Source organism: Terrapene carolina, unplaced genomic scaffold (assembly GCF_002925995.2).
Source record: "Terrapene carolina triunguis isolate 2854851 unplaced genomic scaffold, T_m_triunguis-2.0 Scaffold85, whole genome shotgun sequence".
NCBI lineage: Eukaryota > Metazoa > Chordata > Testudines > Emydidae > Terrapene > Terrapene triunguis.
The window spans coordinates 33,438,677-33,466,641 of record NW_020664436.1 but is presented as its reverse complement, the minus strand read 5'-3'; the positions used below and the strand labels follow the sequence as shown (position 1 = coordinate 33,466,641).

General features: G+C 41.4%; 1 protein-coding gene across 1 annotated transcript; it reads right to left on the bottom strand.

Annotated features, from left to right (window-relative positions):
* Window positions 1-78: 78 nt before the first annotated feature.
* On the bottom strand, window positions 79-27,570 carry LOC112103849 (solute carrier family 22 member 2-like). Its single transcript, XM_026649547.1, has 11 exons — window positions 27,142-27,570; window positions 18,627-18,730; window positions 16,321-16,475; window positions 14,556-14,724; window positions 10,658-10,772; window positions 9,989-10,095; window positions 9,595-9,809; window positions 8,406-8,514; window positions 6,300-6,412; window positions 4,395-4,494; window positions 79-155 (listed from the first exon to the last, which is right to left on the bottom strand). The coding sequence occupies exons 1-11, from the start codon at window positions 27,556-27,558 to the stop codon at window positions 89-91; spliced, it is 1,671 nt and encodes a 556-aa protein (XP_026505332.1). The 5' UTR covers window positions 27,559-27,570; the 3' UTR covers window positions 79-88.
* Between the last annotated feature and the right edge of the window lie 395 nt (window positions 27,571-27,965).

Genomic DNA, 27,965 nt, shown 5'->3' with positions numbered 1-27,965 from the left:
AGTAGGTGGTTTATATCATATAAATGTTCTGTCCTTAGTCTATTAATGTGTCATCAAAGGCAGCCCCTGGGAGAAGCAGCTCTTTAACTTAATTAGGTGCAACTTCTGTTGTTAAAACATGCAGGTAAATCACTTCTTTTTTGCGCTTTCTTTGTCTGTGGAAACAAAACAGAAAAGGCAATTGGAAGGAATAAGAAAAGAACAGTTGCTACCCCAAGGAACAAAAAGAATGACCAGCTAAAAAGATGTGTATCTTCTACTCTGATTAAATTAAACGGAAAAACTAGTTTGTGGTTGGCAAATAAAAAAAAATGAATCTTTTAATTCTTTTCCAGACACAGAGGAACTAACCTGCAGAGGAATCAAATTGCTCTAAGGCCCCATTGCATTCTCTATTTCATAGCAAAATACTGGTCTTTTTTTATAAGGAACAACCAAGTGCTATTCATTTAAAGCACTGTAAGTTTGCACCAAGTTGTAAAGAATGTATTCAAACTATCCAACTAGGCTAGTACATCTTTTTCCACACTCCGCTGTGACTGCTTTGGAGTACATATTGTATGCAATTAAATATGGATTGGCAGAGAAAACTGTTTTAACAATGATTTGTGATACAAGCCAACAAAATGCAGGAATGCCAACTGAGGACTGACATGCAGCACAAATGCCAGAGTTATCAATAGTGTGTTGGCCTTTACTTTCTGATTTTCCTCCATTTTGCTGGTGTTACCACCAAACTTTTGTTTAATTTAAGCAGTATTTTGTGTTTGAGAGAAGAAATTCCCTAGGACGTTTTTATAAAGCAAAGATTTTTATCTAGAGTTCTGTCTGAGGAAAAAATGTTAGTAGAACGGAATTTTTGTTTTGTCTGTTATACAAAGTTTTAACAGGGTGATTTAACATTGGAACAAGTAGCCAAAGGTTGTGGTGGATTCTCCATCTCTTGAGGTCTTCAAGACTAGGTGCCTTTTCTGGAAGATCTGCTTTAGCCAAACACAAGTTACTGGGCTCAATACAGAAGTAATTGGATTAAATTCCATGGCCTCTGATACACAGGGCCTCAGACTTGATGATCTAATGGTCCCTTCTTGTCTTAGAATTTATGAAAAATAATCATGATTAAAAAGTAGCTCCAGCTACTGAGAAACTACTAACTTTATTTTCACATATATAGCTACACACACACACAGAGAGAGAGAGAGAGAGTTAAAAGAGCATTCAGGTTGCAAAGTTAACCACTCAAAATTTAGGAAATGCCAGGCTTAAATTTGCCTGTGGAACCTTAATTTGGCCCCTTGTGCCTATGCATTATGAGATTCTTTAATTACATGATCACATACTAATTTGTTTAGAGACGTTGTTATCCTTTATGTGGACAATCACTAGAAGGTGAGGAGTCACACACGTTGCCAGAGGTTTTACAGATATTTGCTGAGAGCGAAGGAATGGTGAGACTTGGGAATCTTGGGTTCCATTCCAGCCTCTGGAAGTCACAGCCTTTTCTGCCAATTCCTCCCTCCCTCCCCATGTGATCCCTTCAGCCTCCTATGCTCTAGCCTGCCCCATGCCAGTCCAATATGTTTCCCACCCTTGACTCCTTGCGCCAGTTCCATTCTCCTCACCTAGCTAATCTGAGTTTACATTCTTTAGGCTTCTCATCCAAGTTCCTGTCTGTGTGTGCCCAGTACATCCTAGTTTCACCTCTCCTGACCACCCCCTTGCCCAGCCAATCCCAGTCTCCCCACCCAACTTCTAAACCAATATGCCTCTCTACCCCATACTGGCTCCAATAGCCCTCCACAGATTCCCCATCCACACTGACTCCCACTCCCTATTTCCCTACTCTTGGGCTCCTTGTCTAATCTCGTGTCCTTCCCCTGATTCCTTGTCCCAGTTTCTTTGCCCAGCCAGGCCCAGGTTTCCTCTGACTCCTCAACAGGTCTCTCTCCTGACCACCTTCTCTTCACCCCTGCTGTTTCTCAGTCCCAGTTGCCCTGCCCAGACAGTCTGTCTTCCACCCATTTCCTGGCTCTCAGTCCCTCTAGAATCCCCTTCCAGCCCCTGTCTCCTTGCTCAGCCAGTCTCTCCTGCCAGGGTTCCTTGTCCTAATCTACAGCCCCTGCTTTTGTTCCGTCTGAATCTGTTTTTGTCTGGCTTTTGTCCCCTCTGCATTTGAATCAGACACCTTCTTGAGCAGTGGGTCACTGAGAGCACAGGAAAGTCAGGCTCCTTACTCTCAGTTCAGGTGCTTGGGCCTGGCACAGCCCACAGCAACTCAGAGCTGCAAGTGCAGGGAAAGTCCTGCTCGGCCCCAGGCTGGAGCATGCCCAGTGCAAACCAAATCTTTGGGGCATTTACTTGAGAGTCTCAAGAGAGCATGTGCAAACTGCAGTTCTTCAGACTTATAACTTGGCTAAATTTGGGTCGATTTTCCTAGGAATAGCACAAGATCTGTCCCTGACACAAAGGCCTCCACTACCAAATTCCTTGCTCCAAAGCATGGGGATGATAGAGCTTTTTAAAGAGAGGGCACAAGAATTTTTTATCATGGGCAAAATAATATTTCCCCCTAGCTTCATTCTTGGAAATGGCTGAATCATTTCTCCCCAAAATTCAGCCTGAGGCATGGAAAATTTCAGTCTGTACTGTTAAAATTTGGCCAAGTTAAAAACAACTAAAACTAGGGTCTGGAAACCCCAATAATAGGCAGCCCTAACAGGCCTGGTTTCCTATTTCAGAGATGTGCTGATGTTGCCATTTAATCATCATGGCATATGAATAGCTTCTTGGAGGGTCAAATTCACCACTATTCCCTTGTTCTTTTTCCTTATTCTCTTCTTTCTCTATCAGCCACAGCCGTGCCTAAATTGAAGTGTATTGCACCATATTCTCAGCTGATGTCAATGGAGCTATGCCAGTTTACAGCAGCTGAGAAACTGGCCCGGAGGGTTTAAAAAGAGAGAGCGCATGCACATGTGCTGGGTGAATACCACACCGTATTTATTTGCTCACATTGGCTTCAGCCCTGCTTGTTCTTTTTTTAATGGGAGCTGTCCGTGAGCATTTGAGCAACTATTTTATTTGCACAAATGCATCTAAAAAGTGGAAAACACATTGTACACCTGCTCTACTACAGTTATGACACATTTTAAGTTGGTATCCATTAGTATTCTGACTGGAAAGGATATGTCCAGCAGTGTCTCAGCTATATACAATATAATTGGGACAGTTTTCCCAAAACTCCTTGCCTTGCATGAGGGCAATTAAATAAGCCAAACAAGAACCTGACTTTACCTTGTACAGCTATGCCCTCAGCTTGAGTGTAGTTTCCCTGTCACTGAACAAACTGAGATGTAAACTCTGAACCCAGCCAATGTATCTTACAATAGCCTACTTTTTTTTATTTCTAGGAATGCTGCCTTTGCATCTTTTATGTAACTTTTTTCCTGTTGGTAGAAAAGGTGAATCAGCTCCCAGAACTCACTGCCAAGGCTCTTTCCTACTACAAAGACCCTGCACTGAATTAAGCTGTGGGTTCAAAAGTCACCTCTCGCTCTTTGCTGTTCCCTTTTATCCGTGACAGCTGCTATTGCTGTGACAGCGAAGACTTCATTCCACGTACCTACAGCCGAAAGTTTGCTGCCTCTCAGTATGTAATGCACGTCCCTGTATTGAACAGCCAACATCAAGGTCACAGCTTTTCAAATTCCACGTAAAACAAACTTCCTTTCAGCTATAGACTTGTGTACAGCTCGATTAGATCGTGCAGTATAGCTGTGATACTGCTATCCAAAGGCCAGCTCACAACCTCTATTATTTGTTCTTGGATTCCTGGTAGGCAGGAAGTACTGTAGTGCTTTGCGATTGCAGCAACAAACATTCTGAAACTAACACGATGCTTGGTAGAGAGGAGGGGATGGCAACTCAAAATGATCTGAACCATAAATTGGACCATTGGGGAAAACAAAAACAGTTGCCAATATGGTGTAGTTGTGAAATACTGTATTACTGTGACTCCGGATGTGGGTTTGGTATGACATGTTACATTTAACACACAAACTAGCCAAACAACTACGAATTTACTGGAATACTTAGGAATAAGGATTCCACCCTCTTCACATTTTGTTAAAACAAGTCCAAGAATAGCAATGACATTTAGAGCCTGGATTAAATAAAATGGTATAATTTAAAATCTGCTATCCTGCCACCCCAGTAGAAAAACTGTGCATAGTCTTTTCAGATATTACACTGTGACTTTAGTTTTCTGCGTTTCTGTGGCTGCAAAGTAGACCGACAACAGATCCTTCCAGGGATGTACAATAAAATGGTGTTCTGAGGGAGATTTTGTTAATAAGGCTTGACACAAATTTCTCTTAGGCTGCATGGTACTGTACCTGTGCATGTTTTCAGCGTCTTCTATGGTCTCAGGCAAAGTTTTCCCTTTGGTCTCAGGTAGGAGCAGCACCAGTCCACCATCAATTAAACCAACCACAGCTTGGAACAAAGATCACGCAAAAGGGTTAAATTTGATACAAAATCCATCGTGAGCATGACATGGTTTAATATTCATTTGCAGCAATGATCATGAATTTGAGGCAAAGCTGCCTCTGCTGACTGAATAAGTTGTTCCATTTTTTCAGTAGGCACTGCTTTTATTACTGAGGCCCTTCTGAGATGAGAAGAGAGAGGCTGGGCCACTCTCTCAAGTGTGGCTTAGGCCCTTCACCACTCAGAGGGCACAAAGGAGCCAGATTCTGGCTCCAACAGGCAAACTGAGACTCCTGTGCCACCAGCTGCCTCTTCCCCACTTGTTGGCAGAGGATGAGAACTTGGAAAGGGAAGGGGTGGCACTCTGCTACATCAATCCTCCACTGGGGTCTGACCCCTTCGGGACCATATGCCAGTGGTGAAGGCCTAACCTAATTTAGCTGGTGTATCTAACATATTGCAATCATCTCAAACAAAATTCCAACACTGAGCCCACAGTGAAAGAACATTAAGTGATTCAGGGCATTTCTAAGCCATGGCATTTAGTGAATCTTTCTGTCATGAGAACAATAGGGGAAAAATATGGCGTATCTCCTAGTGCACAGCATTGTCTACTAGGAAAGTTCTCTTACACAACTAGTGAATGAGGAGATTTCACTCCAACTCCATCCCTTTGCCTGGGCAATCTGTTCCCTCTGTCCCACAACCACCCATCCTAAATCCTTCAAACCACCCACTTTCCATGAAGTGTTGCAGAGTCTTATCCGTTGCTGCAGACACTATCTGTTAAATGTTCCATGAGCTGGATACACCTCCAACATTGTTGCTTGGGTACTAGGGAAATATAGTGATTTCCGCAGCTGTATCTAGGGGTTGGAGTCCTTTGGAGAATCATCACTGGTTGCTGTGGGGAGTAGGCCATGGTGAGTTGGCTGTTTCCCTCGTCCAAGGACTCATGGAAGCAACTGGCCAGTATTCCTGGACAGCCCAGTAGGCCAAGAGGTAAGGAAGCACGGTCGAATGGTTAGGATGCTAACTTGGGACTCGGGAGACCAAGATTCAATTCCTTGCTCTGCCACAGCCTTTCTACCTTGCATAAATCACTTGGGGAAGTGTCCCCTTCTGTCCACACTTTTAAAAGGATGTTGTTAAACTGGAGTAGGTTCTAAAAAGTGCTACGAGAGTGATTTGAGGTCTGGAAAAATCTGTCCTCCTGAGCTACACTGAATAAATTCAGCTCCTTTTAGCCTAATGGAAAAGGTTAAGAGGAGACTCACTAGTTTATGGTCTCTACGTATCTACATGGGGAAGAGATTTCTGATGGTAGTGTGCTCTTTATCAGTCAAAAGCATGCCATGATCCAATGGATGGAAGCTGAAGCTAGACAAATTCAGACTAGAAATAAGTTAAAAAAATGTTATGTTGAGGGCAATTAACCATGGGAACAATTTACCTAGGACATGGTAAATACAGAAACAAGGTGGGTGAGGTAATATCGTTTGGATAACTTCTGTGGGTGAGAGAGAGAAACTTTTGAGCTTACACGGAGCTCTTCTTCAGGTCTGCGAAACTAACTCAGCATCACTGCTATATAAAAGGTTGAACAGATTGTGCATCTGTAACTCTGAGTACGTTTCCCAGACCTGAAGAAGAGCTCTGTGTAAGCTTGAAAGCTTGTCTCTTTCACCAACAGAAGTTGGTCTAATAAAAGATATCTCACCCACCTTGTCTCTTTAATATGCTGGGACCAACGTGGCTACAACAACACTGCATATAGTAAATACAGTCACTCTACAATACAGAACTCTTACCAAAAACTACAAGTGGCAGCTCATGCCAGATCTCTGCCAGTCTGTAGACAATGAATGGAGTTATGATCCCACCAATATCACACATGGAAGAGCAGACAAGTACTCCCAGGTTCCTAGAAAATATATGTACATGAAATGTTCCCCCATTATTAATTTGTTTAAAAAGAATTCTGCAGCTATTCACTTAAACATTTTTAGCAATGCATACAGAAGAGTAGGCAAGCCATTCCTGTTAACAATACTAGGAGGGATGTGTCTAATCTGTTGCATATTGCAATGGAAATGTCCCTACTGGGATATAATGAGAACATAGTAGGTACTAGAGGGATGTCCAGAAGAACCTAGGGATTGGTTTGTGCACTAGGCATTGGTCTGAAACATGATTTTATTTAACATCTTCATTAATGATCTGGGAAGAGGGGATAAATGTCTTGTTAATGAAATTCACAGATAATATAAATTGGGAAGAGTTGCAAACATTGGTGAGGAGATAAAAATAATAAAAAAGAACTTTAAAAAGTCCACTTCTGACTGGGCTAATAATAACCAAGAGTAATAGGATGCATTTAATAAAAAAAAAAAAGGATGAAATGTCAGGCAAATCTTCCAGTGAGATGTACTAGAACAGTGGTCTCCAAAGTGGGGTGTGCACACGAGGATCCTTTGGGGTGCACAGCAGGAGGAGCGCCGCCGGAGCAGCGCCGCTTCCCCCCCCCTCCTTCGGCAGTTCGGCCAGGAGTCCGAGCGGCGCTTTTTTTGTTTGTTGCTTCGACAGTTCGGCCGGGAGCAGGGGGTGCGGGCTCAAAAATTTGTTACTGATGGGATGCGCGATCAAAAAAGTTTGGAGACCACTGCAGTAGGGGAAGCTGCTGGCCATGTAGTGCCCGAACAAAGTGCTTTTGTATTTTACAAAATACACCTAAAAATAAATTTCAAACAATGTGACCAGCAGCCCAAGTAACCTGCAACTAGCATGTCGTGGTGCCATAAGAGACCCAGGTTCTGTTCTCTGCCCTCGCCTCCTTCTCCCTCAGCTTACACTACTTGGATGACAGAGCCACCGACTAAAGATGGCAGGTTGCTGAACTGTACGTTACAAATCATTTCAACGCCTCCTCGGGGCTCATCCTTTTCCCCTTCCCTCCAAAAAAACCTGATTAAATGAAGGTATTATACAACGAAGAACAGAAAACCTACAGGACATTTTTGTCCATCTCTTTGCCAATACAGGATTATTCTTTATAGTGCTTTTTCTAGTGCTTTATCCAGCCTAGATTTATATCTCCAAAACGATGGGGCTTCCATTGCACCACCTAAAGAACACTTATATTTTCTAGTACAGTGGTCGCCAAACTTTTTTGATCGCACACCCCATCAGTAAAAATTTTTTGAGCATGCACCCCCTGCTCCCAGCCGAACTGTCAAAGCCAAAAAAAAAAGCGCCGCTCAGACTCCTGGCCGAACTGCCAAAGGGGAAAAAAAAAAGCGGCGCTCCTCCTGCCACGCACCCCGAAGGATCCTCTTGCGCACCCCACTTTGGAGACCACTGCCCTACTGTAGCAATAGCCTCCAGCCAGCCTCCGTTGGCAATCCCCAGGCCCCAATCATTCTCTCCTGGCTTGCTTCCACTAGATCTCTGATGCTGCAGCTTTTTCATTCTTCATTGGCTCCTTTTTCATCAGCTTCTGGGGGCAGCCTTTCAGCATCATCACAGCTACAGGTCTGAATCAGTCTTAAAATCAGCCAGCGCCAAGAGTGTTTCACTGTCCCTGGTTGAGATGCTAAATATCCATCTATAGAGTGATTATTCTCAAATCCAATCCTGTGTTTTGTGGTATATGAAACAACTTTTGCAGTGAATGTTCTGCATCAAGCTCTGCTCCATTGGGCCATGCAATGTATTTGGATAGGTTAAAGGTGGCCCACCGTACTGTTTAATTTTTAATTAAACTTCTGTCATTTGATAGACATGCTGTTCTGTTTTTTCTAATGTGCAGTCCATGGCTCTAACATGTTTCTGTGATACCCTTGAATCAGTAAATCGAGACACTTCGCACTCTTAGCCATTAAGTTTTATACTGGATTAACAGAAGACGATGCACCCACCTGAGAAATGTTGGGTACAATTCTGCATTTACTAGGCAAACCATTTCATAGCACATGGTAATTCCCATTCTGCCCAAGCAAGCTGCAGTAATTTTTAACCAATAGATATCTGGAAGGAAGTCACATGTTAGCATTACAAAGGTGGCTGGTTTCTTCTGATCATGTCATAAAAGAGTGTGAAAGATTGCATTTAGTAAATACCATACAGCACAGGAACCCCACAGCGGGGAGCTACGAATGGGTTCTCCTTTCACCCCCTATCAGTTTGCAATACTAATCCTTCAGAGCTTTTTAAGCATTTTAGATTTGTCAGTGTGCTGTACAATAATAAAGTAACTGACCCCCACAACACTCCTGGGAGGTAGGGTAAGCAGTGATCGCTTAGTTTCCCTATTTGTAAAACAAAAGCAGCAAAGATAAAGTTACAGAGAGTCCTGTGGCACCTTTAAGACTAACAGATGTATTGGAGCATAAGCTTTCGTGGGTGAATGCCCGCTTGCCCAAGGGCCACATACACACAGAACTAAGATTAGAACTCAGGATTTCCTAGCTCTAGCCACAAATGTAATTGATTAGACTACATCACCTCCTTGTATAAACCAGGAAGTGTCCGATCACTGTTTTAAAATGAGTTTGTTCGGTCAGCTGAGCTCAGTTTTTGGGCTGTATGTAAAAGTTTGGGAAAGATATATTATGTATTAAATCTTAAGTGACTGGTGCACCTGAGACTATACATATAAAAGAGCATATTAAAACTTGTAAAATCCTTGTGTCTGTCATTGGGATTGTCGATCAGGTTAGGTGTGTACCAGTTCTTTGTGTGTGTGCAAATACAAACTTTGGGGTGTACAAAGACATGTCTGGCCAAAACAGTGTGCTTGTGAATTTGCATGTGCAAATTTACAGGCGAGTTGATGCCATTTGGGAAATTTAGCCCATTATGTGCCCCGTTTTTCAGCACTTGCATTATAAAAAGCTCTTAGAGAAGGGAAAAATGATTGGTAATTTTTATCTTCACTGATGTTTGTGGAAAAATACCTATAATTTGTTCCCATTGAATTGCAACACCGATGTGGACTATAATAGCAAAAGTGGTCTTTTCAGTTCTCCAGAACACACTCACTCACTGACTCACTCTCTCTCTCAGGGGTGACAGTGACACAGACTAACAAAAGCTTGAGTAACTCACTGTCTGGGATGAAAGCTGTAATAAGGCAAGCAGCCCCCGCCACCAGATTTGCTGCAGCCCAGGGATAGCGACGGCCAATGCGATCAATTGTGAGTATGAGTATGAGGGCGGCTGGAAATTCAACCAGTGCAGAATAGAAGAAATCCAGATAAATGTTCCCACCAGCAATCCCCATGTGCATGATGAGCCCCTGGTACAGAACAGAGCTTGTGAACCTAGGCAGAGAGCAGAGCCCAATTGAAGCCAAGTTTGCAAAGGGATAGATTAGTCAAAGAATTAAGATTCACTGCCAGTCAAGGGCCATATGGGGAAAACAGAGCCAAAGTAACCATGTGGGGGGTTATGGGCGGGTGGTCTAATGCTTTGAAATGAAAACTGTGTTACCCTCCCTTACCAAGTGTACATCAAAATGAGCGTATGTTTCCTTATCTGAGGTGTTCTGACCAAGTCTAGAAATGAAGGGCTCAGCTTTTCCCCATCTTCCTCTTCAGGGTTGAGACTCTAGGAAAGAACCAGAGGGACATTAAGGAAGAGGTTAGGGGGTGAGAGTCTGGGGAGTTTGGCCTTGTTTATTTTCATTGGATCAACATAAGCATAATCGTTTCTGGAATTTTTCATTTACCAATTAAGAGTCTGTCTGCAAAGTAACCAAAAACTGAGGGGAAGTGTGGACACTTAAACAGCCCACCTTTTCCCCCAGCTGTCTGTCTGTACCAAAGCAACCTCATTAAATGAAGCAACATTTCTTTTTAAAAGCAATAAATGAATAAAAGATACTTTGGAATTTTCAGTCAGATGTGATCTGGTTGGTTGAATACTGCTTGATACTTCATAAGAGGAAGAACTCATTTTGGCTATTGGAATATTTATAGGAGTTTCCATTCATATAAGTGTGTTGTTTTAATATCCAAGGCTTTCACAAAAGAAAACCACTCAACTCCACTTTGCAGATTTGCAGCACTTTGGCTTGTCAGTTTGCTCCCTGTTCTGGATTCAGAGCAATCCTAAATATATAGCACTGTTTGCTTGTAATTACACACCCAGGAAAAAAATACATGATCACCTGTAAAGAGGGAGGCACCTTTTTCCCATTTCCCTTGGCAATACGGTTAATAATTTTCATGGCTTTGTCATTTTTCTGTTGAGCGATCAGCCACCTTGGTGACTCTGGCAGACACCTGCAACACAAGCAACCAGGCACAGGTATGTGGAAACAAAATATGTCGCGGTAACACTGTGTATTCAAACTAAATTGAGTTTCCGATGATAGGACATTAAGGGGTACAGAACACCCATAACTCCAGCTGAAGCCATGGGGGGTTGAGGATGCTTAGCTACTCTCAGGTTCATCATTTCATCATTTCCAAGGCCACAAGAGATCATTGTGATCATCTACTCTGTCCTCTTGTTAACACAGGCCAGAGAACTCCCCCAAAATAATTCCTAGAGCACATCTTTTAGAAAAATGTTCAATCTTGATTTAAAAATTGCTAGTGATGGAGAATCCCCTACAACCCTTGGTAAAGTGTTCCCGTGATTAATTATCTCACTGTTAAAAAAAAAATTGCATCTTTTTTCCAATCTGAATTTGTCTAGTTTTAACTTCCTGCCATTGGATCTGTGTAGATTGAAGAGCCTATTGTTAAATATTTGTTCCCCACATAGGTACTTATAAACTGTGATCGTCACTCCTTAACAAAGAGAAGGCTAAGCTAAACAGATAGACTCTAGAAGCTCAATCAGTATAAAGCAGGTTTTCTGAACCTTTAATCTTTCTCATGGCTCTTCTCTGAACCCTCTCCAATTTATCAACATTCTTGCAGAATGTGGACATCCGAACTAGACACATATTCCATCAGTGGTCAGACCAATGCCAAATATGGAGGTAAAATAAACTTTCTATTCTTACTTGAGTCTCCTGTTTATGATGACATCGTTTGGCTTCTAGAAAAAAACCGTTTGCTATATTTTGAAATAATGTAAAAAAATTCTGTCCATAAATAAGAGAAGGTGTTGACATTTTTCTAGATTGTGAAATTCTGATAAAACTTTTTGCTGAAATTCTGACAAAATAGTCAACAAAATGTTTGCAGATTTGTTGTATTTATTGTTTGCCATTTTAAACCAATAGAATCATAAAAATATTGGGCTGGAAGGGACCTCGGCAGGTCATCTAATGAAACGCTGAACTGAGGCAGGACCAAGTGTACCTACACCATCCTAGACAGGTGTATGTCTGATCTGTTCTTAAAAACCTCCAGTGATGAGGATTCAACAACCTCCATTGGAAGCCTATTCCAGTGCTTAACTACCCTTATAGTTAGAAAGTATTTCCTAATATCTGACCTAAATCTCCCTTGCTGCAGATTAAACCCATTACTTCTTGCCCTACCTTCAGTGGACATGGGCAACAACTGATCACCGTCCTCCTTATAACATATTTGTTTAAGAACTGGTTGGACAAACACATTTCAGGGATGGTCTAGGTCAGGGGTTCTCAAACTTGGGGTTGGGACCCCTCAGGGGGTCGTGAGGTTATTACATAGGGGGCTGCGAGCTGTCAACCACCACCCCAAATCCCACTTTTCCTCCAGCATTTATAATGGTGTTAAACACATTTTTATATATTTTTAATTTATAAGGGGGGGGGGGTCGCACTCAGAGGCTTGCTCTGTGAAAGGGATCACCAGTGCAAAAGTTTGAGAACCACTGGTCTAGGTTTACTTGATTCTACCCCAGCAAAAGGGGCTGGACTTGATGACCTCTAGAGATCCCTTCCAGTCCTACATTTCTATGATTCGCTTTGACGAATGCTATCAGATTACCTCCCACGCGTCAGTCTTCTTTTCTCAAGACTAAACATGACCAGTTTTTAATCTTTTCTCATAGGTTAGGTTTTCTAAAACCTTTTCTCATTTTTGTAGCTCTACTCTGTACTCTCCCGAGTTTATCCACATCTTTCCTAAAGTTTGGCCCAAAACTGGACACAGTACTCCACTGAGGCCTCACCAGTGCTGCACGGTGTGGGACAATTACCACTCATGTCTTATATATGACACTCCTGTTAATAACTCCCCAAAATTGTATTTGCCCTTTTCTCATCTGCATCACATTGTTGACATATATTCAATTTGTGATCCACTATAATCCCCAGATTCTTTCAGTACCACTACTGCAGAGCCAGTGATTCCCCATTTTGTATTTGTGCATTTGATTTTCCCCTCCTAAGTGGAGTACTTTTCACTTGCCTTTACTGAATTTCATCTTGTTGATTTCAGACAAATTCTTCAATTTATTACGGTTGTCTTGAATTCTAATCCTGTCCTTCAAAATGATAGCACCCTCTCCCAGCTTGATGTCATCTGCCAATTTTATAAGTATACTCTCCACTCCCTTATCCAAGTCATGAATGAAAATATTGAATAGTACTAATAAATATGCTCTTAAACTAAATGAGTAACTTTTGAAAAGTTAAAAATCACCTTCCTCACCTTTCCCACTGCTTAAAGACACCCATGTTTCAAATGTTAAATCTCACAGCTAGAGATGGGTCTAGAGAAACACCCTGGACCTCTGTGCATGGGGTAATAGTGGGTGGTGGGGAGTTCAAGCCCAAATGTACTATTGAATTTTGCAGCTGTCCCCTCGCTCTCTATTGGATCAAACTGAAGCCTCCAGATTCGAAAAAACCCAAGTTTGGAAGGAGTGGGATGACATGCAAAATTCAGACCTGGGTTTGAATCCCACCCCCATCTCTAAATAAGGCTAGAATAGTGACCTAGTGGCTAATGTTTTATTATTGCCATTCTGGGGCTGAATGTACAGAGAAGGTGCTGGAGATGCAGCACCCTTGCTATGGATGATAGAATGGAATAGAGTGTCTTACATTGTTAGGTAACAACCTCTTTACTCATTAACAAAACTGAGTGCTAGATTGATCATAACAGTGCATTCATGATATAGTAGCTTTTTTGTGCGGAATATTCAAAAATTTCTGTTTAGCTGTATAATCAGGTGAGAAGTAGAGCTAATGGAAAAATGGAATTTCCATCCCCTGGGAACCTCCAATATCTCAACATTTCTTTTCATCCTGAATCAGGAAGAAAAGTCAAAATATCAAAACTTTTTGCAGAACAAGTTCCAAAACATTTCAGTTCAGAAAAGTTGAGACATTTTGTTTTGGGTCAGGTTGACATTAGTGTGTGTGTCTGCCTTAGCCACTGGGATGCCTTATGTGAGTTGTTCTGGGTCCTTCATGCCCCCATTATCTCCTATAGGCCATGCACCCTGGTTGAACTACATCTGCTATGATGCAAGGTGGTCTTTTCCTGTGATTGATTCTTATGGGACTCCCATAAGGAGGGAGGAATAGCTCAGTGGTTTGAGCATTGGCCTGCTAAACCCAGGATTGTGAGTTCAATCCTTGAGGGGGCTACTGAGGGATCTGGAGCAAAATCAGTACTTGGTCCTGCTAGTGAAGGCAGGGGGCTGGACTCAATGACCTTTCAGGGTCCCTTCCAGCTCTGTGAGATAGGTATATCTCTCTATATTTTATTTTTCATGACATACTGCAATGGCTCAGCATCAGAGAAAGACTGCCATGCACCATGGGAGATATAGTCCAGTTGGAGAAGCATGGCCCATGGGAGAACCAGGGCATGAGAGACCTGAAACTACAAATTCTATGACTCAACGCAGTGGCTTTGGTAAGTTAATGTCAACCTGACATGAAACAGAAGGTTTCATTTAGATCTTTTTAATGGAAAGTTCTGCAGAAATCGATCCTTTCCTGTGGAAAATTGTAATCCTGGTGAAACCCCATTTTTCAATGGTAAAATGTTGCAGCAGAAACCTTTTGACTAGCCCTAACAGTAAACTAACGATGTCAAAAGGAGCTCAAACTGTAAACTAAAATCTCCATTTTGTATTTTTGCTCTTAGGTGAAATATAAATATGCTTACCAGTAATAGAGCAAGAAGAAGAAGTTTGGCAGCGTAACAGTGAGCTGCAGCCATCTCCAGTGAGGAATCATATAAGCAATAGCAGAGAGTACAAGGAGTCCAACAGTAAAGGCTACTTGGTAAACAATTCCTACTGTCCTTCTATAGCTTAAGCCAACAAATTCTGTGACTAAAAAGATAACACAAATCAAGGTAGAAAATAATCAGTGATAAATCAATTTAGAGATTGGAGAACCTAGATCCCCTAATTTAAAACCATTAAAATTTTTATAGATTCTAGAATTTATGACCTTGTAAAATTTCTGTCCTATCTAGAAGCCTTAACAGCCCTTTAAACTGAGTTCTCTTCAATGATGTAGAGTAACTATTAAAAATCAAATTCTACAAATTTGTCATGTTTCATGAACAGAAATACATAGACTTTTTGAAAAGTTTGGATGTTACTAAACCACAGTAAATTTCTAACAGTGATTTTGGTATCTAAATATTTATTTTTTAAAATGAAGACCGCTAAGTGGAAAATGGCAGTAGATGCGGGGGGAGGGGGCAGGGGAGGAGGTAGAGAACTTATAATTGATGTTTCTTGAGAATGTTGTGTATGTAGTTTAATAGAAAAGTATAAAACATTGTTGATGTATGGTTATGTGGACTTGTATTAGAAGCTGTTCAGTATCATTACTGTGTGCATATTTAATTTTTAGATTTCTTTTTTTCAGAAAGGGCTTAGTGGTATGTTCTCATTTTGAGATTACAGATGACAGAAGAGTTTTTATTGTGTCAGAGTTAAAGGTGTTGGGTTGTGACGAAATATGCATTTCTTTGTACTTGGTGTGAATAACAGGTGAAATCCCGTCCTCACTGAAGTGAAGGGGGTTTTGTCACTGACGTCAGTAGGACCAGGATTTCACCCATTAAGAAGTTATGTGGACAAGGGATGCGTTTACCTATTTGTTGCTTGCATTTAAGGGCTTTGGTTTTCTAAATGTAAAAAGGAAGCATAATATTGTCAGGTGGTAACCTTACCTTGTCTGGAAATAAGGTTTTTTATAAGGTCTCAAGTCATGGAACCACAAAAAGTCTGGGGAACAAAAACTTCAATTTGGACACGACACTACTCACTACCTTTCGAGGCCAGCCCCACTCAGTCTGTACGCGATGTGTACCTGCAGCTGGGAGAGTGCCTCCTAGCCCGGGTAGACAGATGTGCTTGAGCTAGCGTGCTAAAAATAGTAGTGTGGACATTATGACATGTCCAGTGACACAGGCGAGGCACCTAAATAGAAGCCCACCCAACCCCTTCAGTCCGTACTTAGGTGACTAGCCCTGGATCTTCCTGGGCTCACTCCCAGCTGTAGGCATACCCTTAAAATTTAACCTGCCTTTGACAGCATTTCCAATTAATCCATGTCCCTTTATGGGTATTTATTTGAACATATACTTGTTAATGTGGGAAGGCACAGTATTTTCCAAAACAGTCTTATTCCAATATGTGTAGGCTTCTCAAAGACTTAGGGAAGAATGGCAAGTTTTTAGATCTAAACCCCCCGATATTGTCTCATCTGAAAAGAAAATGTGATTTTGACATAAATCTTGGTTTTGAGCGTAGAATGCAGTTTTTCAGCGAATAAAATGAGCTTAATTTTTCAGCGTGTTACCCAGTGAGCTAATAATTCCTTACATTCAGCTGTATTAGAACAAATCTGTTCAGCTCTACTTCTACACCCAGGGCTTTATTCCCAGAAGTGGAAATTGCAATCGGTCTTACTCAGGATGTAGCCTGTTAACCAGCCCCCCTTGCTGACCAGTCCTTGTATGAAACGATAGATCAGCATCCACGTGTAGCTTGGTGCAAAGGCCATGAGAACTCCAGAAATGGAATTGACAAGGATTGTAATTAACAGGCATAATTTACGACCAAACCTGCAGAGAAACAAATGTATCTGTGATCATTATGTGCATTACATCGTGCAAAACATAACTGAAGAGCAAATTTTCACGTGGCTGAGTCATGCTGGTTGCAAAGCAATACTTTTTGAATTCATTCTATTGAAAGATCTGTTATTTTCTTCTCCCAAGTTTTGTTCAGAGCAGTTTCTCATGTACATACGGTTTAACGTTGTACTGTAACACCTGGAGTCCTCATCTAAAGAGAGAATTGCTGATAGACCCATCCATTCATTTTGCTAGGGAAAGAATACTGAGAAATGCTTGTCTGGCCTATTCCTGTAGCACCCACAGCATTTTGGTTAATTTCCCACTCATTTTCTAGGGTACCCCCTCCTGTGCCCATATATGTGCATAATAATCGAGAGGGGAGAAAGCCAAGCCACTATTGTGCATTTTTAGATATTCTCAAAGTCCAAGTTGTGTGACGTATAGCAGACAGCAGCTATAGTTCCCTGGGTTGCACAGAGGAAGCAAGAATTTTGCAGAAGTGATGGCTCTTTTCTGGGGCACATGTTGAATTGGGGATTTTAAAAGGAGGAAAGTACGTGCTGCAATCATTGTTTAACTCCGCTGGCTTCACAGCTGGTCTCAGCTGGGTGAGCAAATGCCAGTCAGCCAGTTGTGACATCCTAATCCTGGGGCTGGTTTGTCTGCCGGGGCCGGGCACTGTTCTAGTTTGCACTGGCTGGCTATGGCCTCCAACGGTCCAGCTGTCAATTGGCATAGCCAGAGCACAGAATGCTCCGTCCATGCTTCCCCTCGCCCACAACTTGCCCTCTACACTGAGAGCTGCAACAAGGGGAGTTTCACAGAGGAGCCAGCTATTCCAGCTCTATTCCTGCTGGGGATTCCCAGCAGGCATAGAGTTTCTGTCCTTATATCTCCTTTACCTACATGATTTTCCCCCCTGCTTTTAATGAAGGCAGGAATTGCTTTCTGGTTCCCTCCACCAAGATTTTCCCTTTACAATGATCTTCGTGAGTTCTTACAGACTTCTTTCACCCATGTGTTTGCACGTTTTCTTACCATGAACACTTTTTGACCTGGCTAATGGGCTCTGGAAACATCCTGTGGTGGCTGTCTGACTTGCGCTACATTGATCTGTAGTTCTTCTTCTATGCTACAGTAGTTTCTCCATTGACCTATTCAATGACCCTAATTTTTGCCTCATTCCAGTCATCCTTCCCCAGCTATAGTGCTCAGAAATTTCATATTAGGCCTGCAGTTGTCTCTCCATTGGTATCATAATGGCTCCACTGATATTCAAAAGCAAATGTTTCCAAAAGAAACAGGCTTATTACAATGCTGGAAAGACATTTTGGTTTGGTTTAATGGAGAACTATTTATTTAGTTATTTGATTTGTAAAAATGCACCATCAGTCAAAACTCTGCATCCCAGTACAATAAATGTACACTAACAAAAATAGCAGAGTGACAAATGACAGCCAAAGTAAATTTCTTCTTTCCCCTCAATAACATCAGCAGCTCAAGTCACTCAGATGCCCCCTTCATCAAATCCCATGTAAGCAGGTCATTTGAACTATGTCCTAAGGGTCAGCCAAGAGGGCTTTGCAAAGCCAACAGGAAATTCCAGACTCAAGGTCCATCTCCTAAGAATGCCCTAGGGGCCTTCAGCGTTCTAGATCTGAACTGTAGGGGCAAGTTAGGAGTACTATAGCTGATGTCAAACACTGCATAAGAGGAGAGGTGGTCTTTATGGTAGCCAGGGTACAAAACATATAAGACTTTATAGATCAAAATGAGCACCTTGGATTTTGCCCAGAAACCAGCTGAGTCTATGAATAGGTCTAATATACTCCTTTGAACTAACACCTCTAAGAAGTCTTATTTTGCCCTAACTGAAGCTTCTAAATGGTAGTTGCAGTGATCCACCCTTTCTTCTGCTCCTGGCTTCTGGGATATGACATTTTTATGGATCCACTGATCAGAGACATATATTTTAGGAAATAAGATATTTTAGCCACCAGGAACTACTCCATTCTAAATGACTGAGTGATCTTTTGAATTAGTTTTTCAGTATGTTCATTTGCCCCTTCAATCATACATGTTGTTTAAAAATATGAATGTTAAATACCCAAAGTGAATGTCTCATCCCACACGTACCTGTCTGCTATGTAGCCAATGCTTATGGAGCCAATAAAAAATCCAACGTTCACACAAGACTGAAAGAGATCCAGCTTCCAGGAGTCCTCACACACCAGGTTAAACTGCAGAGGCACATCAGTGTTAGAACAGGGAGAACAGACACTCCATAACATTAGACGTGGCCCAGCCATTTTGAGAAATGATGAACCCACCACACACACACAAAAAAAGAATTAGGAAAATTTTCCAGAAATGAAATGACCTAGTTCTTTTAACCATCATAGCTGAAATACATTTTGTCCAATTTGCCTCAGTTTTCAGAAAAATACTACCCTTGTTAAGGATCAGGGCCCAGGCATGGACATTGGCATACTGGAGATGAATGCATGGCTGCGCAGACCATGTCAACAGGAGAGCTTGGCATCCTGCACCCTTGGGAGGTTGTTCCAGGAAGGAGGTGTGCTGGGGAGAGACAGACTCCACCTCACCAAGAAGGGGAAGAGCATCTTTGCAAACTGTCTCACCAACCTAGTGAGGAGAGCTTTAAACTGGGTTCAAAGGGGATAGATGACAAAGGCCTACAAGTAAGCATAAAAAAAGTGACCTTAACAGAGGGCTAGAGATTTGGGAGGACAAAGTTAGTATAGGGTCATGAGAGAAATCAGTGGGGAAAATCTGCTTGAAATCTTAGATATCTATACACAAATGCAAGGAACATGGGGAATACATAGGACGAACTGGAAATATTAGTACATAAGCTAAATTATGACAACTGTCATCACAGAGGCTTGGTGGGATAAACCTTGTGACAGGAATATTGGTCTTGTAGAATGCTATAGCTTGTTCCGGAAATTCTGGCAGGAAAAAAGGGAGGAGGTGTTGCATTATATATCAAGAATATATACACTTGTTTTGAGGTCCAGAAGGAGGTGAGATCTGGACCAATTGAAAATCTCTGGGTAGGGATAAAAAGAGAAAAAAAAGGGGTGATGTCATGGTAGGGGTCTACTAGAGACCACCATATCAGGAAAAGGAGGTGGATGAGGCATGTCTAGGACAAACAGAAATATCCGAAACAGAAGAGCTGGTAGTAATGGGGGACCTTAACTACACAGATATCTATTGGAAAAGTAATATTGCAAAATGCAAAATTTCTAAGAAGTTCTTGAAATGAATTGGGGACAACTTTCTGTTTCAGAAAGCTGAGGATGTAACCAGTGGGACAAGCTTTTTATATTTGATTCTGACCAACTGGGAGGAATTGGTGGAAATCTGAAGGTGGAAGGTGACCGTGAAATTATAGATTTCAGGATTCTAAGACAGGAAGGAGTGAGAACAGCAGAGTCTAACAAACTCAGAGAACTGGTAGGTAAGGTCCCATGGAAAGAAAAGCTAAGGGATAAAGTCAGTCAGGAGAGCTAGCAGTTTCTCAGAGACAATATCAAAGGCACAACTGCAGTGTGATCTATCCTGATGCAAAGGAAAGATTGGAATAATAGTAAGAGGCTAATATGGCTCCAGCAGGAGCTCTTTAGTGACCTGAAAATCAAAAAGGAATCTTACAAAAAGTGGAAACGTGGATGAATTTCTAAGGAGAAGTACAAAAGAACAGCACAAATGTGTTGGGACAATGTCAGAAGAGGCTAAAGCAAAAAAATCAGTTACTCCTAGCCAGGGACATAAAAGGCAATAAGAAAGAGGTTCTTTAAATACATTATGAGTAAGAGAAAGGCAAAGGAAAGTGTAGATGCTCTACTTAGTGGGAAAGGAGAGCTAATAACTGATGACATCAAGAAAGCTGAGGTGTTTAATGCCTATTTTGCTTCAGTCTTCACTAAAAAAGGCTAATGGTGACCAGATACTCAGCACAATTAATATTAATTATGTGGGGAAGGAGCGCAAGCCAAAATAGGGAAAGAACAGATTAAAGAGTATTTAGGTAAGTTAGATATATTCAAGTCAGCAGGGCCTGATGGAAATTCATCCTAGGGTACTTCCGGAACTAGCTGAAGCAATATCAGAACTGTTAGCAATTATCTTTGAGAACTCCAGGAGGCTGGGTGAGGTCCCAGAGGACTGGAGAAGGAACAAAGAGGACCTGGGGAATTATAGACCAGTCATCCAAATTTCGGTACCTGGAAAGATACCAGAACAAATTATTAAACAATCAATTTGTAAGTGCCGAGAGGATAATAGGGTTATAAGGAATAGTCAGAATGGGTTTGTTCAGAACAAAGCATGTCAAACCAACCTAATTTCTTTCCTTGACAGAGTTACTGGATTAGTGGATGGGGGAAAGCAGTAGATGTGATATATCTTGATTTTAGTAAGGCTTTAGACCGCCCCACATGACATTCTCATAAGCAAACTAGGGAAATGTGGTCTAGATGAAATTATTGTAAGGTCAGTGCACAACTGGTTGAAAGACCATATTTAAAGAGTAGTTTTCAATAGTTTGCTATCAAACTGGGAAGGTGTATCTAGTGGGGTCCAGCATAGGGGGTCAGTCCTGGGTCCAGTACTATTCAATATTTTCATTAATGACTTAGATAATGGAAGAGTACACTTATAAAATTTGCAGATGACATCAAGTTGGGAGAGGTAGCAAGTACTTTGGAGGACAGGATTAGAATTCAAAACAACCTTGACAAATTATAGAATTGGTCAGAAATCAACAAGATGAAATTCAATAAAGAAAATGCAATGTACTTCACTTAAGAAGGAGAACTCAAGTGCACAAGTACAAAATAGGAAATAACTGGCTAGGGGGTAATACTGCAGAAAAAGATCTCTGGGTTATAGTGGATCACAAATTAAATACGAGTCAACAATGTGATGCAGTTGTGAAAAAGGCTAATATGTTTTGGGGGTGTATTAAGAGGAGTGTCTCATGTTAGACACCAGAGGTGATTGTCCTGCTCTACTTGGCACTGGTGAGGCCTCAGCTGGAGTACTGTGTCCAATTCTGTGTGCCACACTTTAGGAAAGATGTGGATAAATTGGAAAGAGTACAGAGGAGAGCTACAAAAATGATAAAAAGTTTAGAAAACCTGACCTATAAGGAAAAAGTTAAAAAAATTGGTCATGTTTAGGCTTGAGAAAAGAAAACTGAGAGGCAGAAGGACATGAGTCTTCAAATTTGTTACTGGTGGTTATAAAGAAGACTGTCTCAATTGTTCTCTGTATCCACTGAAGGTAAGACAGGAAGTAATGCACTTGATCTGCAGCAAGGGAGATTTAGGTTAGATATTAGGAAAAACTTTCTAACTATAAGCGCAGTTAAGGTCTGCAATAGGCTTCCAAAGGAGATAGTGGAATTCCCATCACTGAAGGTTTTTAAGAACAGATTAGACAAACATCTCTTAGGGGTGGTCTAGGTTCACTTGGTCCTGCCTTACCACAGTGGGCTGGACTTGATGACTTCTCAAGGTCCCATCCAGCCCTACATTTCTATGATTTCTATTATTTCTCTGAATATCACATAATTACTTCCTGGGGTGAGGGTTCAGGGGGAAAGAGGAGGGAATTTTAAGAAAATTAATCCTCCTGTAATTTTGGATAAATTTGGAAAAACATCTGAATCTCTATCAGTTTATCTTGCTAAACCTCTAGACTTTGTGGTTTGTTCATCGCAACTTGTCTAGCAACTGAAACTGTGTGATGCTGCAGAGATTTTACTCAGCTTCATTCTCATCTATATGTAGTGACTCTGCGTGGAGGAAGTGTCCATCCGTTCTGCCTTGGAGTTAGGCATTTATGGCTTTGATTTAGGAGTACATTACATTTTCTGGCTGCAGCCATATAATCTGTGGTATCACCCTGATACCTTTCATTAGTTTTAGATTGGCTTATAGGGCTAGGCGGCACCATGGGGGTTTGCATGGCTGCTGGATGCTGGGAGGGTTGCCCAATGCAGTTTTCAGCAGCAGGTAAAGATATTTTCAGACTCTGAGCTCCTGAACTGAGCTTTACCCCGGCAGCTGTGAAGAAAGTAATGTCTGTGGGGGCATCCATGGGCCACTGGCTATGGGTTCATATTTGTTGCTTAATAGAGTCGTTAGGTGTGATACAATGGGCCCTGCCAGAGCGAAGCAGAGCAACCTGCTCTCCAACTCCTAATTAGCACTGGCACAAAGCCCAGCGGCAGAGTTTACTTCACTTTTATTCACAGCAAACATGTACTCTGTAACTTCGCTGTGACTCACCCTATGTTTCTGTTGCTCAGTATGTCTACACAACACTCAGCCTCCCAGACCGGATCAACTGACTTGGGCTAGCGGGGCTCAAGCTAGTGCCCTAAAAATAGCTGTGTGTAGACAGAGCTTTTAAGTTGTGGCCCACGCTGGTCTCTCATTAGTGGTCTCTCTAGGCTGAGGGGCTGTCTCCAGCCTTGACCAATGCCAGAAGCTTCAAAGGAAAGTGAAAACTCTGAATGTTTAATACTGTATTATGGGCACAGTTTTACTCTCATTGAAGTCAATGGCAAAACAGGGAAAGGACCAGGTATTAGGTGGGGGAATGTCCTTATTTTCTGCTCCCCATCCTTAGAACACTTAGTCCATATAATTTTATCCTAGATAATGTAAGAGCAGATATTGTTCTTGCCCATGTCTAACCTTTTCTTACATTCCTATGCTCTTTGCCTCAGTAACATCCTATGGCCATGAGTTCCGCAGATTCCACTTTACCCCATATTTAACTCATTTCCTTTTATTTATATGTGTTGGTGTTTAATTCAATAGTATTTTCTCATATTCTCATTTAAGAGAAGGGATAAAGCATGCACTAAGACTTCTTACCATTCCCCACTGCTTTATAGTATCCATCGCATCTGCTTTTTCTCATCTCCCTTCCAAATTAAATCATTGTAATCTCTTTAGCCTCTCCCCCTGTGACATACACCCTCCCCACATGCTCCTAATCATTTCTCTGGATCTTTGCCTCTTTCAAGGGAGGATTACCTAAAGGGAATGCAGCATCAACGCAGATCAAGCTGTATCTCACTGTATATACTGGCATTATAATAGTGAATGGACTATTCTTAGTCTCCTTCTTGATACTACTTGCTGTCTGATTGGCTTTCTGGAGTTCACAGCACAAATTCAGCTCTCAGCATATGCCTTCAATGTATTTGTCTACATTAATAGTAACCATATTAAGCTCTTATGTAGCATTTTTCATCAGTAGATCTTGAAGTGCTTTACACAGGAGATAAAGTATCCTCCTCCATCTTATAGCTGGGGAAACTGAGGTATTGTGAGGGGAAAGTGACTTGTCCACTGTCACACGACAGGCCAGTGGCTGAGCTGGGAATAGAACCCAGATCTACTGATCCCAGTCCAGTGTTCTACCCACTGGGCAATACTGCCTTCTACTACATTGAAGCCTACATCATATTATAGAGCGGTTTCAACTAATCACACTCTAGCACTGTGTATAAACAGGGCTAACAGGACATAATCAGGTTAAAAATAATATTTAAACAAAATTCCTTTCTTAGCAACATAACACCTCACAAAGGATTTTAAAATATTAAACTTATTTTTCAACGCTCATGCTATTGGTTTATTTTTGCATTTCTCTCCATCAGTTTCACTTTTATTTCTTGTCAATTTCACTTTCAGGTTCTCATACACTAGCAAAATACTGTGGTTTCTCCTAGCTGGCAAACATTTCAGGAGAATATTTGTGTGTTCACCTATGTAATATCGAAAATCAGATTAATTTATAACTAGAATATGGCCAGGGAAGAAGTCAAAGTAATACTGAGAATACCTTTGACTGTTCTCATTAACGTCTTTTCTAAGTCATGGAACCTTGACACTATTATAGCAAAAGGTTCTGATTCATTGCCACCGTTCACACTGAAGAGACTGTGACTCTGCACCCCATATTCTTCACAAAAATATTGTTATAATATGAATATGGCATAACTAAGATGTTTTATGCAAGATGGGTCATGTGAAGTATCATTGGAAAGGTTACGATCTACTGAATGTGTTTATCCAACTTGTATGCATGTACCATTTCTGTATATGAAGTTAGGAATATTGACTATGTAACAATTACAACTGTGTGTGTACTTGGGGGAACGCCCACCAGACAGTAAGCAATTAGCCTGGATGGGTCATTAAGACGGACAATAGAACTTTGAAGATATTAATCTCCCACCTTCCTGAGACGCTTCCTGGGATGCTGCTTTGACACTACAAGGTCATGTGATCATGTCACCTGGTACAGGGTCCCACCTTGAGCTGGTATTTTTCCACTGGAAGGGGATGTGATAGGAAACAAAAGATTCCTGCCATATGTAAATCCTATTTAAGGCTGGGGAGGGAGGTAATCAGGGCTCTTCTCAGCTGCCTCCCCACCCAAGAAGGAAGACTGCTGAAAACACCTGAAGAAACAAAGGAACTAAGCTGGGGGAGACAGGGGCTGAATCCAGGCAAGAAAGGACAGCCTGTAAAAGGAATCCCAGAAGATTAAAGCTGCAAGCAGTGCAGTTTACCATCAAGAATCTCTGCAACCTGCTTGAAACAACATATAAGGTGAGAAATTATTATTTGTGGCCAGTATTCCTTAGTGTATTAAGCTTAGTTGGGTGTTTTGATTTATTTGCTCAATAATCTGGTTTGATCTGTTTGCTATTCCTTATAAACACTTAAAATTTACCCTTTGTAGTTAATAAATTTGTTTCTTGTTTATTCCAAAATCCAGTTTATGTAATTTTATAACTGGGAGGTGGGGGTGGGCAAAAGCTGTGCATAACTTCCTCCACATTGAGGGAGTGGGTGATTTTCATGAGTTTATTTCTATATAGATCTCTATACAGCACAAGACAATATAATTCTGGGTTTACACTCCAGAGGATGTATCCACAGGAGCACTGGGCAATCCCCTAGCTGAGTCTCCCACAGAGAGCTGATCGCAGACTCTGTGTGATTCTACAGCTAGGTGTGTCCCTACCTGTGTGTGCTGGAAGGGGGCTTGAGAGCCTGCCCAGGCTGGTGAGACAGGTGGGCTCAGTGGGACCCCAGCACATCAGGTGGCACCCTCGAAAGGGGGGTCCAACCCGTCACAGGCAGCATGGCTGGTGAAAGGGTTTCCTTGCATTTGATGAACATTCCATGCCTCTCTCTGGTTACTGCTAAACCATCTTTTCCAGTGATTACTTTTATCTCTGGTTTGTAGAATCTTCTGAAGAACATTTTTGTTGCCTTTGGAATATACTAGATTGCAGCAAATGGCCAGTACGGTAGGTTAAAAATTTTTCCTGGAGGAGGATACCCCTGGATTCACCTTAAAAGGTCTTCACGGCTCCTTCCCCCTTACAACTTGCTCACTTTGGAAACTGCTCACGACACATAAATTATAGGAGATATCCCATCTCCTAGAACTGGAAGGGACCTTGAAAGGTCATCAAGTCCAGCCCCCTGCCTTCACTAGCAGGACCAAGTACTGATTTTGCCCCAGATCCCTAAGTGGCCCCCTCAAGGATTGAACTCTCAACCCTGGGTTTAGCAGGCCAATGCTCAAACCACTGAGCTATCCCTCCCCCCCACTTACAGGTTGTATTCTCATCTTGAAGAATGTAGCAGGGGAGGCATCTATGTTAACTAGAGCCAGTTGAATTACCCATTGCAAATTAGTTACATGACAAATGTAGCCTTTTTCTCTGTTTGCAGATCGTTTTTACCTTATCCCCATTATCTATTACCGTATTTGCTATATGTAAATATTTTCCAATTTGACCAAATTTCCAATTTTGTCTTCACTGTGTCTTTGACGTTATTTATTATTCATGTACGAGATCAGTCAGCTAGGTCATGTGTAAAGCCCTTCATTTTCAGCTTTTATTTTGTTTAAAATGTCCTGGGAATTTATTAGTGTTGGAAAAAATGGGTGAAAATTGGTGCAAAAAATTAGCTTTGCAGTTTTCTGAGTAAATATTGCGGGTAAATATCACTCTTTCCCCCTGTTTATTAAAAAAAAATTAAAAAACCCATCTTTGTTCTGAAATGTAGTCAGTTTTTTGTTTTCATCTATTTTAGCATGAAAAGTAGTTCACTAACTTGTATTTGCTTTAAATGCTGCTAACTTTTCACGCTATCTGTAAAGCAGGCCCGTGCATGGATGACTGAAACATTTAAACAAGAGAATAGCAAATGATGAAATGTGCATAATCATTTGTATGGAAATGAATGAAACTTTCAGGATTTGTGAACATTTTTATGAATAAACTTCCAGTCTTCTGACTACTCCTGAAAAACTAGTAATATGACCCTGCAAATAATAGCACAGTGTACTTACTATTTTTCCCCACAAATATATTCATAGATCACTTTTTGTACTCTTCAACAAGATTTAGTGTTAGCATTGTTATTGGGAATTATACTCAATCTATGCACATGCTGAGGTGAGACTATTAGCTGGCATACGTGTTTCCTCCTTCAGAAAATTATTATTTGGGATTTTTTCAGTTTGCAAATACCTGGGTAACCATGGACTGTTGCTGCTTGTTTAAGTTTCTTACCTCAGTCACGATGGACGATGCTGAAGAATCGTAAACCCAGCCATCTTGACAGGGGGTAAGAGGGATACTGCTCCTGTTGCCATAACCGGTGAAGTTTTCTAAGGGGTTTGTGCAGCTGAGGCCAGTTGTGTTCCAGTCCACGTCGTATCTCCTGCACTGACTAGAGAAAGACTCCCCATGTCTCCCCTGCTCTGGAACGGTGTAATTCAGTTCCTCTTCTAGACTCCAGCCACATCGGCTGCTCAACTCAGCAACTCCAGGACTGAGACAGCGGTGTTCAGGAGTGAACCCCAAGAAGACGACACCCACGTAAATAGGGGTGAAGGAGGCAGACAGCAGGCATAAGACAAAAAAGGCTCGCTTCTGGAACAAGTCAAATTCCCCAATATGCTCTAGAATGTCATCTAAGGTTGGCATTTTTGCATATGGCAACTCACTTAAAATAAGTAACCAAGCTGCTCTTCACAGCATTGCTCTGCATTTAGTTGGAAGCAGAGCTGTTTAAATAACTGCAGGATACTTGACCAAAAGTCAAATAGTTAATTTACCTTGTAAATTGACAAACCATGCGTTGCAACCTTTATTTCTCAAGCGTTGTTTCAAATCAAGCTTTGATTCTTATGTGACGCAAACTCTGCTGTTGGTTGTTAGCTTGTTTTGTGTGTTACGGGCTTGGAAGATTATGCTTGGTGTTTTACATAGCATCTGTTGATTTGTTAGTATATGATATAGGCTAGACAATTATTCCTCTGTTATCTGAGTCCATAAGCATTATAAATGCACATTGTGTTCTTCATTGTTCATAGGGGCCTGTGATTTTTATA

Excerpts from the sequence above, each read along its gene's own strand:
- LOC112103849 (XM_026649547.1), bottom strand. The coding sequence starts at position 27,558 with ATGCCAACCTTAGATGACATTCTAGAGCATATTGGGGAATTTGACTTG. Across the intron at positions 18,731-27,141 it reads CATCGTCCATCGTGACTGAG|TTTAACCTGGTGTGTGAGGA; the intron begins GTAAGAAACTTA and ends GTGCCTCTGCAG. Across the intron at positions 14,725-16,320 it reads GTTAACAGGCTACATCCTGA|TCACAGAATTTGTTGGCTTA; the intron begins GTAAGACCGATT and ends TTATCTTTTTAG.